Below are 19,754 nucleotides of genomic sequence, written 5' to 3'. Positions count from 1 at the left end.
TAAATGGATAAAAAATATGATGCTATTAAAAAACATTTTGGGATGTGCAGTTATTGGAAAATAAGCCATGGCCTAATAGTTAGCAAAGCAGCTTTGGGACCAAAAGGTCACTTGTTTGATTCCCTGGACCAGCAGGAATGGCTGAAGTGCCCTTGAGCAAGGCACCTAACCCCAACTGCTCCGAGGTATGTTGTATAGCACTCTGGATACGAGCGTCTGCTAAATGTCATTAATGCAATTAACTTTGCTATGTCATACCACCACAACACTGATTATATTTACAAGTCTAGGTTTTTCCATTTGAAGTTACCCCACTACTGAGTATTGCTATGTGCAGTTTGGAAGCTTCCTCTCTGCCATGTCATTGGTCCACTGCTTAATAGATATGATTTAGGTGATGCGTCATCCTCAGTACAGTACAGTAATGACAGTGGTGACACGGACACAGCAATGTGATTAAATCAGATACAAGGTCAGACACATTTTATATGGCTATACAAGTTAAAAAAAAATAAGACGTGAAAAAAGCTTGGCAAATGTTGAGCTTAACACAAGGTTGCAGCTTTACAATGAATTGTATGCCTGAAACTTTATGCTTTGAGTGAAATCATTTTATTACCGTTTATTACCATTTCATTTTTCTTAATACCGTGAATAGTTTTGACCAGAAAAGAAATTCACTGCACATGCAGTTCTGTTCCAGTGGTAGTGCTTTCGTTCTGTGTGCCTTTAATATTTATCTATGGGTCAACTGCCTTGAGGTTTGATGTGAATCTATATTTTTAGGATTAAAATCATGTACAAGAAATAAAATGAAATTAATTAATAGTTTTCAGTCCGTTACAATATGCAAGAGATCAGAACTAATGATATCACAATTCTCTCAGTTGTGTAAGGCACTGTAAAAGAAAGTGAGACCATAAAAATGCAGTGGTGTGCTTGGACAGTTGACAAACAAAGCACATCTGGAATTCCAACTGACTAAACATTAGTTCAGAAATGTAACAATAAGTTAATAAATGAAGTGTAAATAAAGTAAAGCCCAGGGAGCTTAACAGTACATCAATATAAATCCCAGCTTAAAATGATTTTTTAAAAATGTACGTGATAAATTGTAATGGTAAATTTAAAACAGACATTTCTTAAACAAATGCTGGTTTAGTAGTAGTAGTAGTAGTAGTAGTAATAATAATAAAAATAATAATAATAATAATAAAACAACAACTGGATTAAAAAAAATTGGTACATTTTAAAAGTAAAATAAAAGGTAACAGTCAAAATAAATGCAAGGCCTGGCTTTGAGTTTTGGCTCTTTTAGGCGTTATACACTGCAACCCTGCTATAACGAACTCTTACTATGAACTTAGTTCATATACAATGAACCAAGTTATTGTCCCCTGCGTTTAGTGACAGAGTCTTTCCAAAAAATATATACATTACCGAGTCATTTGCACCTCTTCCCACCAGAGTCAAACAATAAGCAATCAAGTCTGTAGTCAAGGTAACAATGTGTTAATGCCATAAAACAAAGGCTTAACAAGCTTGCCTGAAGTGTCAATCACTAATAATTATCGGAAACAGTAATCAAAGGATTGATGAAAGGATGAAATGACTGCTGACATAATCAGCGATTTATAATATATGAATGAACTGATTGGTGAAGATTTAGAAAACATAGCAAGTCAGTGAGTGGACATTGACAACGATACACCAGCAACCTCAGTCATTTCCATAACAGACGAAATTATCGCCTCAGTTCGTGATCCTTTAGCTCAGTCAGTAAACTACGATAGTGATTCGAAGGAGAAATTCAAGATAAGGAGAATGCGCCTAAAATTAAAGCAGTCCAAGATTACAAGTTTCTTGAACAAGTAAATCTGATGGGACAGGAGTATCGGACTGTAACAGCTCGTATACTGAGGCAATGAGGAACTGAGAGACAGATGTGACAGGTCAAGGTGTGGTTTTTTTTTTTTATGTATCTTTAGTTTCATTTCTCATTGACCTCAGATTTCTCTCTCGTGACTGGCCATCTGAAAGACACACAAACACATTAATAGACAGCCAGTAATAAACACGGGTAAAACTCATCACATTATCCGCTGGTTCAACCTGACTCCTCGCTGTTCACAGCTGATGCTTGACCACGCTCTCGCAACTACATGTCAAGTCAAGTTTATTTGTATAGCGCTTTTAACAATAAACACTGTCACAAAGCAGCTTTACAGAATTTGAACAACTTAAAATATGAGCTCATTTTATCCCTACTCTATCCCCAATGAGCACGGCTGTGGCGACGGTGGCGAGGAAAAACTCCCTCAGACGATATGAGGAAGAAACCTCGAGAGGAACCCATCCTCATTTGGGCAACAACAGACAACAGGACTATAACATTAACAGTCCTAACAAAGTCAGCTTTGTTGATGCTATAAACCCCCCACCGACGGAAACCCGAGCGCAAAACCGTTCACGACAACCGCAGTCCCAAAGTCAGCAAGTCAACTGCAATCCCCAGCCACAAAAGCACCACTGCAAGAGTCCAGAGCATCCTCCACATGTACTTTTACTAACTGAAAGTTTACAATATTTGCATTATTTTTATAACATAGAAAAGAGGGACTCATTTCCTTTACTTCGCAAACATGTAAGTGAATTAGGTGTAAATATAAAATAAAAACACAATTGGTCTTGTGTTATGCAAGAGTGAATGTGTGGTCTATGTCAGTATTATGAACTTTTCGGTATAACAAACTATTTGGATGCCCCCCAAGGAATTTGTTATAACGGAGTTGCAGTGTAACAGAAATGATAAAGTTGGCCTCTGTTTATTTTTTTCCTCTGTCACTGCAAATTTGGACAAATCTTTTTCCAGAGATTACAGTAACATACTGTAAAATGGGAAAATGACCAATTTACGTGGAAAACTGTGATGAAAAACACACAACCAAAGGAAAATCTAATTACATGATCCTGAAGTGATATTACAGTCTTGTAAACCTATTATCATCTCTATTTTTCTGGTATACAGTATGTCTAAAATACCACAGTGTGTTCAGCATTGTGCTTTATGGACTTATTCACTGTCAACTATGATATATTTACTGAAAGTTCCCAAAAATGGCAAAGTAGTAGAAGCTTAAGCTTCTTATATTCAGTGGCTAAACCTCGATCATAAATTTTTCCATTTCGAAAATGATTTCGACAGCAGCGTGAACGTCCTGAACGACGTTTCCTGGCTCGATCAGTGCAGGCTCAAAGCGGAAGTCACGGTGTCCATGGAAAGCAGTCTCTTTGATGCATTGGTTTGTGTCTTTGAGCAGCTCTGTGTGCGGGTTATATACGCCTGTACACACCAGGATGGACTTGCAGGATGTGGCAGAAGGAGAGGCCAACTCGCTCTCCCAGTCGTTGTCTGTTTCCTCGTCCTGAGAGACAGATGTTCCTGTGCCAGTCACAGCTTGCTGCACGGCTTTGCCGCGTTTCCTAGCCAGCCGTTCCTCGAGGTAGCGGTTGTAGAGATTGGCACCATAGATGTCCGTCATAAGGTTGTCACTAATGTATTCAGAGGACATAAGAATTGTTTTGGTCATGTGAACAATAAACATTTTATATTCTATACAGGGCGGCACGGTGGTGTAGTGGTTAGCGCTGTCGCCTCACAGCAAGAAGGTCCTGGGTTCGAGCCCCGGGGCCGGCGAGGGCCTTTCTGTGTGGAGTTTGCATGTTCTCCCCGTGTCCGCGTGGGTTTCCTCCGGGTGCTCCGGTTTCCCCCACAGTCCAAAGACATGCAGGTTAGGTTAACTGGTGACTCTAAATTGACCGTAGGTGTGAATGTGAGTGTGAATGGTTGTCTGTGTCTATGTGTCAGCCCTGTGATGACCTGGCGACTTGTCCAGGGTGTACCCCGCCTTTCGCCCGTAGTCAGCTGGGATAGGCTCCAGCTTGCCTGCGACCCTGTAGAAGGATAAAGCGGCTAGAGATAATGAGATGAGATGAGATATTCTATACAAATAGAATAAGCGTGAAAAACAATGCTTTTAAAATCAATCACTTACACCACAGGGCTGTTGAAGGCTCAAATCTGATTACTTAATTTTCTAGAACAGTAGTTCTGGCACTAACGCAAGCCACAAGGTTTGTATTAATTTGCTCATTATAATACATTATTGTTTCTATAGTAATACCACCAGGAGTTGTATGGCAGACACGCCACACTGGAAGGAGTCTCCAGCGTCAGTGCCTTTTAACAATAAGGGGTAAAGCAGTTGATTTAATTTTTTCCGTGACCCAGGAAAGTCTTCAGGATAGAAGGCATTTCAGTTTCTTGGTAACGTGAGAAACTGCATTCTTCAAGAGCGAGTAAACAAGGAGAGACTGGCGAGGGAACTTCTGTTTGTAGCCGTTATAGTGCAAGTGATGCCCGTTTCACAGACATTCCAAAACACTGAAAGGGACTATAAACAACTGAAAAAGTACACCGTGCTGTTCTTTAATTGGCAAAATGTCAGGATGTGTTATTATTGGGAAATAAACAACTTCAGGGTTGGGCCACATTCATACCACCCCATCATTTATTATCATCAGCATGTCCTGTCCTGTTTCATGCTGTATATACACTACCCTCTGAAAGTGTTGGGCAATTATATTGTTTTTGCTCTACAAGGAATGGGGTGGTACGAATGAGTTTGAGATCAAAATACAAGATGACGGATCAGAATTTCAGCTTTCGTTTCCTGATATCTTCATCTAGATGTGTTAAACAACTCAGAACATGGCTCCTTTGGTGATAGTTTTATGTGAGCAAAACTATAGTTACAGAGAGTCTTATAAAGTAGATAACAGTTATTTTTTTTTTGCGGTCCAAATCCTGCGCTCTGATTGGCTGGTGAGCAGGTCTGTATCCTATGGTATGGACCCTGGTTACGGACCTCTGGCGACTCGCTCGTTCACAAAAACAACAAACATGGTAGCATTTTTTGTCAACATTTATCTTTTTTTTAATAAGATTTATTTATAATATCAAAAACCTTATAAATTTTTGCCAGCATTTCTCAGGAGAATAGCATTAATTTTACAGCATGGATAACGACAATCTTCACAGTGAAAGCGAGTTTTACTACCCTGAGGAAGAAGAAATAAAATAAAACATTTCAGGAGAAAGCTAAAAACCTCTAACTTGCTAACGCCGAGCAAAAACATGGCTGAATCCTGAATGACTCAATTTTGTATAAATAGGGGACTACATAGGTGGCAAAATGTAGTTTTTTGCCTGCCATGGAAGTGCACTTGTATACCGAGGAGGAAGCAATTTGCATTACAGCCGTGAATGAGGATTCAAAATGGCGGCTTGGTTCGGTTTTCCCTTTCGGGCACCCTCGTTTTCTGTTAGAATTTGGTAAAGAAAAAAATAAATATATTATTTACCAGCTTAAGGTCAGTCCGTATGGTGAAATACCGTGGCCTCGGCCTTGAATACTGACCTCAGCCCAGAGGGCCTCGGTCAGTACTTTCAAGACCTCGGTCACGGTACTTCACAATACGGACCTCCCAACTGGTAAATAACATTTATTATATCCACATTCAGTGGATATGAGCAATCGCACGCTCTGATTGGCTTGCTTGGCTATCAGCTCATATACCATGACTAGAGAAAAACAAAATGGCGGAACGTTTTGCTGAACCAACTGAGAACGAAATAAAAACTCTACTCAAAAATAAAACCCCTAAAAATACACAAAAAAAAGGAATGAAAGTATTTGATGGTAAGAACTTTTTTTTCAAGAATTATTATAGCATTTTTCACAAATTACTACTGTCGTTTTGCCAGTTTGTTAAGCGGAAATTATTGTCAGACGTTTTGTATGAAGTTTTCGTTTATCGAATTTGCAAAAACTAAAAATGCTTCATTTCTCAAAATCCAGAGAATGTGGATAGAATAAAACAATTATTCCACTCTATCTCGTCATATACCCAACTCAGTGTGTATCAGCTCATGTACTACTCGATTTCATGGAATAGCTGTTAAATATTTGGTTGAATATCCCTTGCTTGCAATAATTTCATCAATCCAGCGATCCACTGACATCACCCTGTTTCATTCTCCTTTTGAGATGCTTTTCCAGAATTGTACCACAACTTTTGTTGTTGCTGTTTGTTTTGGGGGTTTCTCCCTTCAGTCTCCTCTTCAGGAAGTGAAATGCATGCTTTTGGGATAAGGTCTGGTGATTGACTTTGCCATTCTTAAACCTTCTTCCACTTCCCCCCGATGAAGTCCTTTGCTGTGTTGGCAGTATGCTTTTGGCTCATTGTTTGCTGCATGATGAAGTTCCTCCCAATTAGAGGGGATGTATTTTTCTGTAATTTGACAGACAGTTTCTGTAGACTTCTGAATTCATTCTGCTGCTACCATCATGAGTTGCATCATCAACAAATGATTAGTGACCCTCTTCCAGAAGCAGCCATGACCATGCCCAAGCTATGACTACTTCCACTGTGTTTGATCAATGAGCTTGTACAGTATATTTTGGCCTTTGTATCACTTTGGCAGAGATTAATCTGGGTTCCAAACCTTTTGTGACTCAGCTTGTATTTTTTTTTTTTGCAAATTCCAATCTGGTCTTCCACAATTCTTATTGCTAATGAATGGTTTCTGATCTCCAAGTATTCTTTGAAAAATGGATTGAAATTATTTCACCCCTGCCCTGTGGAGCTTGTTGGTGACTGGCTGTTGTTTCCCCATTTTCTCAGCTTCAAAATGGCTTGCTTTTCTCCCATAGTCAGCTCTCTGGTCTTCCTGTTGGTTTATCCTTTTTAATAACAAATGCAGTCTTCATAGGTGAATCCCAGGACTCAAACCAACAATGGATGTTCAGAGCTATTAATTGTTTAAACAATCTAACAAGTGTGTTAAAGTCAAATAAAAGTATTAAAAGTGCCGGCTGTTTGTAAATCTGAACAAAAAGGTGATATTAATGGCTATACCATTATTTATGTACTCTTATTAACACCTTAACTGTGCAAACACACCTGTATAGAGCATGGGACTCCATTTGCACTAATATTTGTACTAATAATCGCACAAATGAAGTTTAGATATATTGTGTGTTCTTCACATCAACCTCATACCCCATCAATTCACAAATCACACTTTACAGCTGACATGAGATGGTGAAGTTGTGAGATCCTCTTACCCAACAGCGTAGAGCGAGGTGATTGGCGATCTCCAGCCTCTCTCTGCAGCCTGTGTTCTGATCAGATACTCAGCATAATGATATGTCAGCTCACTGGGCTTCCCCATCAGTGCTTCATACTTCAGCTCCCGGCCTGTGATTTTCTTGTAGATGTTCTCCAGGCACACCATGAATGTGCCGTGACCAAATCTGTCAACAGGAAAAAGACACTCAAATATTTAATAAAACAGCAGGCATTTGGTCACTCCAAATATCTCATGGGTGTATGGCAGATGCTATGAACTTTTGAACAGATCCACCAAGGACATTTTAGGCAGGGGTTATGTTTGATATAATATATTTGCTTTTGGATACGAGTTTTCTGCAAAACAATAAAAAGGTATATCTACAGTGCCTTGCATAAGTATTCACCTCCCTTGAACTTTTCAACATTTTTTAGTGTTACAACCTGGAACTGAAATGGACTTGACTGGGATTATATGAAATGTATCTCAACAAAATATCCCATAATATCAAAGAGGAGGAAAAAGTCTCAACATAATTTGCAAAATTTTATTGAAAATTGAAAAAATAAAAGTTAAAGTTGAGATTGTATAAATGTTCATCCCTTTTTGTTGTGAAATGGACACAAATTAGTTTTGGTGCAGCCAGTTGCCATTAGTAGTCACATATATAGTGGCATGTAGTCAATGTGTGTGCGTTATTAAAGTATCACATTGTAGGTATCATGCCGCCATCTTGTGTCAGAACTACAATTCCCAGGCAACTTCCGTGTGACCTACGTCACGCGTGGGCGGGATCACCTACGTCAGTCTGCCATGCACGCATAAATCCAAGCGGAAGCTCCACCATCCTGGTCTCCCTCGTCTGGCTTCCGATGAATCTGGACGTATAAAGAAGCGCTCTCCACTCAAAAAGACGTCTTCTTTCTTGCAAGATCCATCACTCAGCGCGATTTTTCTTTCTTACCCTTGGCAAAGAGACTTTTCCTCACGAACGCTGAGGTTCGGACCAAGAATCCTCTGCTTTCCACGGGAACCACCCAAGTGCTCCGCTGGACCCGAAAGTTTTCTACGCCTCCATCACGAGTGGCTCATGTGCTCCCACGGCGAGGCCCGAAACTACACCGGCGAATATTTCTTCATATCTTGCTAAAGGCAGGATTAAGTAAGATTTTGGCATTTGGGCATAATTAGGATAGTCTTAGGAATTTGCTTTTATTTGAAATAGTGTGAATTTAAACCCAGGTTTATTCATTACACTATTAGACACGCAGCGTGTTGATTTATTTTGTTCTATGTTCTCTCAATTGTTTTTTTAATAGATAGGCTGTGCATGCTTTTCTTTACTACTAACATATAGTTCTCTTATTATACATCTTGATCTCAAGATTTCAGTGGATTCAGTATGGTTATGAGCTAGTGGGTTAGCTACAGCTTCCCTTTTGTCTGCTTAGCAACACAAAGCTAATCAAGGCCTACCATGTGCTCAGCAGGCCATCAGGCCTGATAAACCACACCTCAGCTAGAAATCCACAAGCTAGCTTTTAGTTAGCTACGGCTAATACCCTTGTCTTTAGCAACACGTGCTCAGTAGGCCTCACCAGGCCTAACAAACACACTTTAGCTAGGCCATAGGGCCTTTAGCAAACTCACACTAGCAACACAAGGCTAAACACAGAGCTAATCCTTTGTTCTGTTTAGATAACATTCTTTTGTTTAGCTACCAACAAGCTAGGCCTCCACCACGTGTAGTTAGCTACACGAGGCTAAACACATGGTCAAGTCCTACACACACACACACACACACCTCACTGCTTGTATATATTGATTTATTATTTTATCTTTTTATCTTTGTATAATAAATTCATTTATTAAACAAACTGTTTTATTTGTGTGAACAACAATATCTGAAGTCCCCAATCTTCTCAAAGAATTCAAGAAGGGTGCATATGTTATGTAATATGGTAAGTGATCATAATAATTTGGAAATGTACCATAATCTAGCTGTTTGGTAATTTATCCAGGATTAATGGTATGATTCACTAAATGATTCATTGAACGATTCACTAAATGATTCACTTCAAATGAGTGATTCTATGGTATGATTCACTTCAAGTGAGTCAAATTAAATGATTCAATGGGATTGATTCATTTTAATTATTGACCTTCAAAATTTAATGAGACTGATTTAACGAGATTGATCACTTAATTTCGATAATTAACTGATTGCACCCACAGTTAAATTGGTGCCCCGTGTGAGGAAGATTGGTTTGTTGACTTCTGGGATATTGTTCAACAACAAATAAACTATCAGTTGATTCAGCAACTGCTAAGGTATATCCCCAGGTGTGTTAAAACGGTTAACAGTAGTGTGATAACCATATCACCAATACTCATAACCTATTTAACTTAGGATAAGAGAGCATTTCCAAATAAACCTTATTAATTACATAGTTAATTAATAATGATTAAATTAATAATTAACTTGATTAATTATCTAGTATCCAGCCTAAGTAAAATAGCATCCCCTCATGTCTCAAAAATGGAAGACAACGCTCAAGATGTGTCTCTCCTTGAGGTCATTGCAGACTTCATTCACTGCTCTGCCTCCGAAAAGGCAAACATTAAGTACACGAGTGAGAGTGAATGCCAAAACAACTTGGATAACTTGAACAAACGTATGAGAGATCCAAAAAGAACAACTTTTAGTGTCCAAGCGGCACTAGGTAAGCTATTCCTATCATACTTCCAAGATGCTGATTCAGAAATCAGATGCCTTCGCGGAGAGGTTGAAAGGCTGACCACCAGCAACGCCAAGCTGACAGCCGATAATAATGATTTACATAGGGAGCTTGAGCTCTTGAAGACCTCCCTTGATGATTGCACCGAACGGCTAGAGAAAGCCGAAATGGTTGCTAAGAGGGCTGCCCAGGAGCAGACCCCCCAAGAGCAGCGCGAGGGGCGTGAAAGACCCCCAACAATGCGCCAAAGCTCAGAGCGGGAAGAGGCGTCCGAACCGGACACCGTAAATGATCTGGTTGAGAACCAGACACCCCGCCAAACTCCATCAACTCGCTACACGACCCTGTCGTTGTGTAGCCAAGATGGAGCCATCCTGCGCTCATCCGGAGCCCAGGCCCGTAGCACACCTAGGTCAGTGCGCTTCAGTCTCCCTGATCCATCTTCAGATGAATCAGACCACGAATCTAGTGCGAAACGGGAACACCACCAGAGTAGCTTAGATAGTGAGTGCTCAGAAGAGCCAAGAAGGTCGCACAAGGACGTGCACCAAACCCTTCGCTTACGGCAAATTGACCTACTTGCCAAAGATGTCGAACAATTTGATCCCGACAATCAAAGAACAAACGTAAATGATTATTTACGAGGAATTGACCGATGCCTGATGGACCTGCCGAACGCCACAACACGTGAAAAACTTAGACTAATCTGGAAGACCTCCAGTAGTAGCGTTCGTGCCTTTTTAGAGACACTACCCCCAAACATTCGCGATAGTTATTCGAAACTTCGCAATTACATGAGGGAAGAATATGCGCCATACACGGACGAAACCTCCGCGATATTGTGTGCATTACAAATCAAACAAAAACGGTCTGAGGCGCCTCGTGAATATTACAGACGGCTACGTACTGCCTATTTCCAAGGTAGTAGCGCACCAGGGTTGGAAGAAGATAGGTTTCATATCTCTCTTCTTACATAACCTCCACCCAAGCGTGCGGACCCATGTCACACTGACGTGTCGACAAGGTCGCTATTCGATGAGGGAAACTAGGCGACTAGCCCAAATGACCTGGGAGACCATTGTCAAAACCGCAAACGGAAATGATGAACCCAGAGTCCTTAGTCTCCAGGGCGAGGACAAGCCCCCGCTAACCTTAGAAGGAGGTGAAGCACCGAAAGGGGGACCCACCTGGAAAAATTCCGGTCCAGCCCGATCCTTGCCGAGCCATCACAAGGGTGAGTGGAAAAATCGACAAGGTAAGGCCAGGAGGGACCGAGGGCGAGTCCACAGTGACTATGGCAATCGCCCATCACATGAAAAGGGTCATAGGGAACAAAACGGTTGGCAGCAAAACTGTCATCCCCGCTCTGACCAGAAACGGCAGAAGCGTTCCGACCGTAGCTCTAAAAGCAAGGGTAGAGACGACCAACACAGTGACTCAAACCAACCTGGTGAGTTCCACTCAGAGCTGGACTCTTTAAAAGCCCAGTTGGCTGAGATTAAAGAACTGTTACAGGAGATGTCAGACCCCTCAACAGATAAAACAAAAGAGCCCAAGAAAAATGACAGACCATTCGCTGGCATGACTAGGCCAGGAACCACGGGTATATCTCGTGAAAGGGGGAGGAGATCCCTCTGAAACAGCAGGCGAGGGTCAGGATGTAGGGCCCCCCCTGGTGGCAAAGGCAAACACACAACACACCTCTCATGTGCGCTAAAGTCTTCACCACCATTTCTCAGACACACGGCTCTCACAAGGCGACCCAATCCCAACCAAGCCCTGCAACATAAACTTAGTCAGCTTCACACAAAACAAAACCCCACAGTCGTTGGATCCCACAAAATATGCACAAAACCGTTGTGACGAGATTAGTGCGAACACCGATCAACCGAGTGCCACGCAAGATCAAATTTCTGATGAACTTCAGTTCATGTCTTTGCGCACCGAGTCCGGTGTCGAAACACCCGACATCGCGATTCCTCCTAGTGGCCACAACTCTTTGAAAAACCTCCCTCTATCCATCGACTCAGAAACAGACACCCATTTCACCACTGGTGTAATGGCTGCGCTGTGGAACATGTTAGGTGTCGAGGCGAAATTCCATATCGCGTACCACCCTCAATTCTCTGGTCAGGCTGAACGAGCCATTCAAACCATTGTGAGCATGCTGCGAAAGTATATCACAAACCATGGTAAAATTTGGGACGTGAAACTTCCCTTGGTGCTAAGGGCCATTTGGTCCACCCCTCATTGCGCCACTGAAGTCACACTCTTTGGGATGATGACTGGGCGAGAGTCGGTTCTTCCCCCGCATCTCCTATACAAACCAGAGGCCATGAGCGTCGCGATTGCATACACCGCACATCATGTCGCCGACCTAAGATGCCACTTACAGTCGACCTTTACAGGTGCCCAAAGGAATCTCAATTCGAGAGTAGAAGGACACAAAGCCTACTACGCCCGAATCTCAGAGAAGTTCCTACCACCCTGGTCGAGACCTTTCGATCGTGGGAAAACCGTTCCCCGTCGCGTATCACATTAGGACATCTAGGCCTAATCAAACGTTTTCATATCGATTTCCATGATAATCGAATCAAACCTTTTGAACAGTCCTCACTCCAAAAGGGGGTGGACGACAGCTAGGCCCATCATGTCCACCTAGCTTGTACGCATCACTCAAGCATAAGTGTACACTAACATTCCCAGTCAGACTTCACCAACCCAATGAAGTAATAACCCTTCAGTATAACATGGTAGATAAATACTAAAATCCACTATTATTACTAGTGTGTATTCATCACAAATACACCTGGCATATAGTCTTGGCAGTGCTATCCTCATTTTTTTTGTGAATCCACAAAACTTAGAGATGTGCACCTTCACTAAAGACATCCACTGGGTCTGCCCAGGCAACCCATACATAATACATGCCAAGCTAGATAAGATGGTCTGTGTCCCTGACAGCTTTAGCCGCAGTAGTGCACGCTCTCTGACCAGACCACCCACTGCTATCACCTTCCCAGAAGATTAGGTTTGCCAACCCAAACACTAATACTTCTTTCCTTCCTTCATTTCTTCTCTTTTCTTGTTTTTTTTTATGCATAAGAAATTAAACACTACATGTTTCATGTTCAATGTTTAATGTTTTTTTTTTAATGTGATTTTGATCTAGTTAGATAGTGATTGTATGCCCAAAATGCCCATAGTGATTTTATGCCCAAAATGCCTCTGTCTCCAACTGTCTTACTGGAACTCACAAGTTTACACAGTCTTCACAGGACACCATGGACTTTGCAGAACAAGTCTACCTCAAGGACTATGGACACGGCGACGATACGATACGGTGCTCTCAGTGCTACGACTCCGTCATACCCCTGAGACCAAAAGGGGGACTGTAGGTATCATGCTGCCATCTTGTGTCAGAACTACAATTCCCAGGCAACTTCCGTGTGACCTACGTCACGCGTGGGCGGGATCACCTACGTCAGTCTGCCATGCACGCATAAATCCAAGCGGAAGCTCCACCATCCTGGTCTCCCTCGTCTGGCTTCCGATGAATCTGGACGTATAAAGAGGCGCTCTCCACTCAAAAAGACGTCTTCTTTCTTGCAAGATCCATCACTCAGCGCGATTTTTCTTTCTTACCCTTGGCAAAGAGACTTTTCCTCACGAACGCTGAGGTTCGGACCAAGAATCCTCTGCTTTCCACGGGAACCACCCAAGTGCTCCGCTGGACCCGAAAGTTTTCTACGCCTCCATCACGAGCGGCTCACGTGCTCCCACGGCGAGGCCCGAAACTACACCGGCGAATATTTCTTCATATCTTGCTAAAGGCAGGATTAAGTAAGATTTTGGCATTTGGGCATAATTAGGATAGTCTTAGGAATTTGCTTTTATTTGAAATAGTGTGAATTTAAACCCAGGTTTATTCATTACACTATTAGACACGCAGCGTGTTGATTTATTTTGTTCTATGTTCTCTCAATTGTTTTTTTAATAGATAGGCTGTGCATGCTTTTCTTTACTACTAACATATAGTTCTCTTATTATACATCTTGATCTCAAGATTTCAGTGGATTCAGTATGGTTATGAGCTAGTGGGTTAGCTACAGCTTCCCTTTTGTCTGCTTAGCAACACAAAGCTAATCAAGGCCTACCATGTGCTCAGCAGGCCATCAGGCCTGATAAACCACACCTCAGCTAGAAATCCACAAGCTAGCTTTTAGTTAGCTACGGCTAATACCCTTGTCTTTAGCAACACGTGCTCAGTAGGCCTCACCAGGCCTAACAAACACACTAGCTAGGCCATAGGGCCTTTAGCAAACTCACACTAGCAACACAAGGCTAAACACAGAGCTAATCCTTTGTTCTGTTTAGATAACATTCTTTTGTTTAGCTACCAACAAGCTAGGCCTCCACCACGTGTAGTTAGCTACACGAGGCTAAATACATGGTCAAGTCCTACACACACACACACACACACACACACACACACACACACACCTCACTGCTTGTATATATTGATTTATTATTTTATCTTTTCATCTTTGTATAATAAATTCATTTATTAAACAAACTGTTTTATTTGTGTGAACAACAATATCTGAAGTCCCCAATCTTCTCAAAGAATTCAAAAAGGGTGCATATGTTATGTAATATGGTAAGTGATCATAATAATTTGGAAATGTACCATAATCTAGCTGTTTGGTAATTTATCCAGGATTAATGGTATGATTCACTAAATGATTCATTGAACGATTCACTAAATGATTCACTAAATGATTCACTTCGAATGAGTGATTCTATGGTATGATTCACTTCAAGTGAGTCAAAGTAAATGATTCAATGGGATTGATTCATTTTAATTATTCATCTCATCTCATCTCATTATCTCTAGCCGCTTTATCCTTCTACAGGGTCGCAGGCAAGCTGGAGCCTATCCCAGCTGACTACGGGCGAAAGGCGGGGTACACCCTGGACAAGTCGCCAGGTCATCACAGGGCTGACACATAGACACAGACAACCATTCATACTCACATTCACACCTACGGTCAATTTAGAGTCACCAGTTAACCTAACCTGCATGTCTTTGGACTGTGGGGGAAACCGGAGCACCCGGAGGAAACCCACGCGGACACGGGGAGAACATGCAAACTCCGCACAGAAAGGCCCTCGCCGGCCCCGGGGCTCGAACCCAGGACCTTCTTGCTGTGAGGCGACAGCGCTAACCACTACACCACCGTGCCGCCGCATTTTAATTATTGACCTTCAAAATTTAATGAGACTGATTTAATGAGATTGATCACTTAATTTCGATAATTAACTGATTGCACCCACAACATAATCTCAGTACAATTAATTACACCTATTCCTGGAAGCTTCCCAGGAGTTTGTTAGAACATACCTAAACAAACAGTATCACAAAGAACAATTATATTATGATAGTGTCCGGATATAATCTAGTCAGGCTTTAAGGTTAATTATATACACTATATTTACATTATGATTTTAATTGGTATTCTGTTTTTTTTTGTTTAATTCCATGTTTCTACATACATTTTATTGGGAAGCACTTTTGAACATGTTCAATGTATGAAAAGAGCGCTATATTAAATGTGGTATATAAACAAACAAGGGACTAGCAAAATATGCCTGGGACAAACATCTGCAAAAGTATCAAATCATGTTTCAGTTACGCAAGCCACTGTCTAATGTTTTCAACTAGTTTCATGCCAGGAAGCCTTCAGGGCCTTTATCAACCATGGAAAAACATGTAAGAAAACTGCAAGTTAATCAGGAAACAGCAAAGATAATGATCTAGCAGTTCTCATTTCCATCCATTATTGTTAATATTTTTTCTTAGCAAACAGGAAGTGCCATTCCTAAAATTATTTTACACTATTATTATCCAAACTCTCTCTTTATACAAATATATGGTTTGTGTTGCTACTGCACACGTAAATTGATAAAAAGTATCAGTTACCTTGGAGCCTGGGCTTCTGCCATCCACATGAGGTCCATGTTACATGCTAAGAGAGGCAGGTGGGAGGAGTGGGATGTTTCATACACATTACTCAGATTCCCACCAGTCAGTAAAACATCGATAATTAGCTGCAGGTTGGTCTCCCATCTAACTGGCTCTCCAAAGAGGATCACAGCTACAAAAGAGCAGAAGAGAAACATTTTTTATACAGAAATCTCAGTCATCTTAAACTGTACATTATGGTTCTAATTAAATTCTTTCTGCTTATTTGCAGATTATATCCCCCCAGTGGTGAACATGACTACAGCCAGTTATAGGACAGTATTATATTCTGAGTTTATTCTGTTACCCTGTAACCTGTACATAGGTTTTTATACCACATCACAATTTAATCACTCAATTAATTAATTAGTTTTCTATAAACAGACTGCAAGGAAAATCCCAGGTTTATTTTAATGCGCTTGTTCTAATACAGTAGATCATTATTTCTATGGGAACAACTAATTTACAGACACTTTCATGGCAGATGCTCCACATAATCTGAGACTAACAGCAGATTTCTTTGTTAACGTGATGTTAAACCTACAATTAGTAACATGGTGAAGCTTTCTGTAAAGAGATTAATATTTATGGAAGGAGTCTCAGCTATCAGGGCTTTGTAACATTTTGAATGTGAACATTTATTTAAGAGCAGCTGGTGAAGGAACGACTGTTTATATCTGTTATAACGTAAGTGCTAACAGGAAATAAATCGAGCATAGTGTAGTTCTGGCAGGCCACAAAGTCAAGCTCAACCATCAATCCCAGCTATATCAGCTGACTGCAGCTGATCTGAAGCCAGCCCATATTAGCAGTCAGCTCAGCTGATTCCCTTCTACGCATTCTACTGGCAAATCTCTCATAGAACACCTTATTTAAGCTGCTTTAACCTGCCTACCTTTGCTGCTTCCTCTACAAGCCATTTTGCAAGAGAGCACCATTTCCATTTGCCGGAGCTCTCGTCTGGCAAGTGAAAATCTTCTGCTCCCAGGATTAACGAATGACCTGCACCCAGCTGCCTGGAAATCATGTTAATAAATAACATCGTGGCTCCAGTCAGAGCTTCCCTCAAGGAGCTGTTTGTATTGTTGCAGGGGGACATTCGCATTGAGCCCCAGCTGCAGATATTCTCAGCTCCTCTGCTCCTGGGGAAGCCGGCAAAAACGAAAACCATGCATGCACCTCCACGCAGTCCCAGCTCCGGCCGCTCTGCCACCCAAATAAAGCACAAGCCTAAGCCCAGCAGCTGCACCTGCAGACCCAAATAACTTCTTGTCAGCCTTGTCCACCCCATCACTTGCCACCATGAACTTCAGAATCCAAGGCTTGGAGTCTGGTTGGCTCCCTCTACAAGTTCACATTTCCCAGCAACAGCATGTTTGTTTACATCCTCCATGCTCCCAATTAGCTGCGGAGCCAGCTCATGTGTTGCAGAACGATGACCTCACCACCCAACTACTCACTTTAATAACTCGCATTAACCCTATAGGCATAGCTCCCCATAAATATTTTGGGGGGAGAGGGAAAAAAAAAAAAAAAGCCTAATAATCGATTTATCTGCTCTTCGTAATGACGAAGCTCAAAGCATCAATGAACAGTTTATCACTTCAACAAAACAGACCTCATGTTAAAACTAATGATTTTCCTGGTTACATAGTTAGTGACCATTATAGAAGCAAATTATTTTTTATAAATCATGCTATCACCCAAATGAGGATGGGTTCCCTTTTGAGTCTGGTTCAAGGTTTCGTCCTCATTGTCAGAACGCAGGCACTTACGAATGCAATTGCAGGGGAGAGCAGGTGCGGCGCAAACTGCAAACAGAGCCAAATTGTAGAGCAGGAATCGTAGTCAGGAAATGGGCGGAGGTCAATCAATCAGCATCACAGGATTTGGATGCTGTGGTAAATGCTAACTTGAGCTGGTTGAAGGCCTGATCAGCTGTAGGGTTCTAGTGGAGGCGACGGGGTCCATTCTTCAGAAGTGAGGTGAGCGACGCTGCGATGGTACTGAACCCACAATAGAAATTCGCAAACTCCTTGCATTGCAACTCCTTGACAGAAGTAGGAGTGGGCCATGGTGTCACAGCTTTAACTTTGGCCTGGTCCATGCTCACCCACTCCGAGGTGATAATGTAACTTAGGAATGAGATCTGGCTGACATGGAATTCACATTTTTCTACCTTTACATATAGGTGGTTCTGGAACAGGCGAGAGAGCACTGACCTGACGTGCTCGTGGTGGATGTTCTCATCTGGGGAGTAAATTAGGATGTCGTTGATATATTTCGATAACAAACCTCCAACATGTCCCTGAGCACGTTGTTTATGAGACACTGGAAGACACTTGGCATGCAAGAAAGGCCATATGGCATGACCAGGTACTTGGAGTGGCCCACAGTGGTGCTAAACTCAGCCTTCCATTCGTCATCCTCATGAATCCTGACCAGGTTGTAGGCACTACGAAGGTCTAGTTTCAAAAAGATCTTGGCTGATCTGAGCTGTTCTAGGGCTGAAGACACCAGCGGGAATGGAGAAGGATTTCGCTGTGATCTGATTCAGGCCCAGATAGTCTACGCATGGCCGGAGACCCTCTCTCCTTCTCGATAAAGAACCCCCCTGCTGAGGCTGGAGACGTCGAGGGTCTAATGTACCCCTGCTGTAAGGCTTCCTGTATGTATTCCTCCATAGCAGCTTGTTCAGTTAAAAGACAAGGGATAAATGTGGTTAGGAGTTGTTGTAGTACCTAGAAGGAGGTCAATAGCACAGTCATAAGGACGGTGAGGAGGCAGATCACAGGCTTTCCTTTTACTGAAAAATTTCTCTAGGTTGAGGTAACAGGAGGGAATGTTGTTGAGGGAATCAGGCTGAGGGCTCTCTACAGAAGTGAATGAGAGCATTAGTTGGGGAAGTTTCAAACAGTTCTGAAAACAGGAAGGAGACCACTGAAGAATGTCCTGTTGTTGCCATGATCTCAGAAGATCCTGGATTTGGAGCCAAGGATATCCTAATATTAGATCGTGGTGTGCAGTTTGAGTGATAAGTAAGGATGTGTTTGGTGCGAATGGCTCCTTCTTGAATCTCGAGTGGAGTTGTGCACATAGAGACCAAACCTTCTATGAGACCCCCGTCGATGGCCTTGAACGTGATTGGTCTCAGAAGTTCATGGGTGGTCAGGTGGTACTTCTGGACAATCACGCTGTTTTTGAGGTTTCCTTCTGTCCCAAGTCAATGAATGCAGAAAGCACAATCTGGCAGCTTTAATAACACAGCCACTTGAGAGTAGTGTCTGAACTCACCGGGATAGGTGGGCTGGTAGCTTTGCTGGGCTGGCCGTCCCATGGGGGTCAAATGGGGCATTTAGAGATCTGATGGCTGGCGTCACCACAGTAAAAGCAGAGGTCCTGACATCATTTTCTCTCCCTTTCTGATCGGTGTAGTTGTGTACGTGAGATCTCCATAGGCGTTACAGGGTTCATGTTGGGACAGAGTGCAGAAGATAACTGTAGTGAGGGTCACTTACAAATGAGTTGATGCAATTGGATGGCCAGGTCAATAAAAGAGTCCAGAGAGAGATGTCCATCACAGCAGGGCAGCTCACTGGGCACTTCTGGATGCAAACCCTGGCGAAACGTGGATTTCACTGTTGGCTCATTCCAGCTGCTGCCGGTGACTAGAGTGCAGAAATCCAGCGCATACTTTGTGACACTCCTCTCTCCCTGTTGGATCATTAATAAACTCTTTCCAACCTCTATTCCCTCGGGCTGGTGGTCAAAAACTCTCGTGAAGAGCTCCAAAAAC

The 19,754-nt window shown here is 42.1% G+C and overlaps 1 protein-coding gene across 2 annotated transcripts in view; it reads right to left on the bottom strand.

Annotated features, from left to right (window-relative positions):
- Nucleotides 1-589: 589 nt before the first annotated feature.
- zgc:77375 (uncharacterized protein LOC402927 homolog) overlaps nt 590-19,754 on the bottom strand; it is a 59,987-nt gene continuing 40,822 nt past the window's right edge. For both annotated transcript variants that reach the window (XM_060910359.1, XM_060910360.1), the window contains 3 exons: nt 15,917-16,091; nt 7,191-7,379; nt 590-3,552 (listed from right to left, as the gene is read on the bottom strand). In XM_060910359.1, the coding sequence (XP_060766342.1) occupies nt 3,159-3,552; nt 7,191-7,379; nt 15,917-16,091 (758 nt within the window). In that variant the 3' untranslated portion in view covers nt 590-3,158. The remainder of the gene's footprint in view (nt 3,553-7,190; nt 7,380-15,916; nt 16,092-19,754) is intronic.

Source organism: Neoarius graeffei, chromosome 26, assembly GCF_027579695.1.
Source record: "Neoarius graeffei isolate fNeoGra1 chromosome 26, fNeoGra1.pri, whole genome shotgun sequence".
Lineage (NCBI taxonomy): Eukaryota > Metazoa > Chordata > Actinopteri > Siluriformes > Ariidae > Neoarius > Neoarius graeffei.
This window is presented reverse-complemented; position numbering and strand designations above follow the sequence as displayed.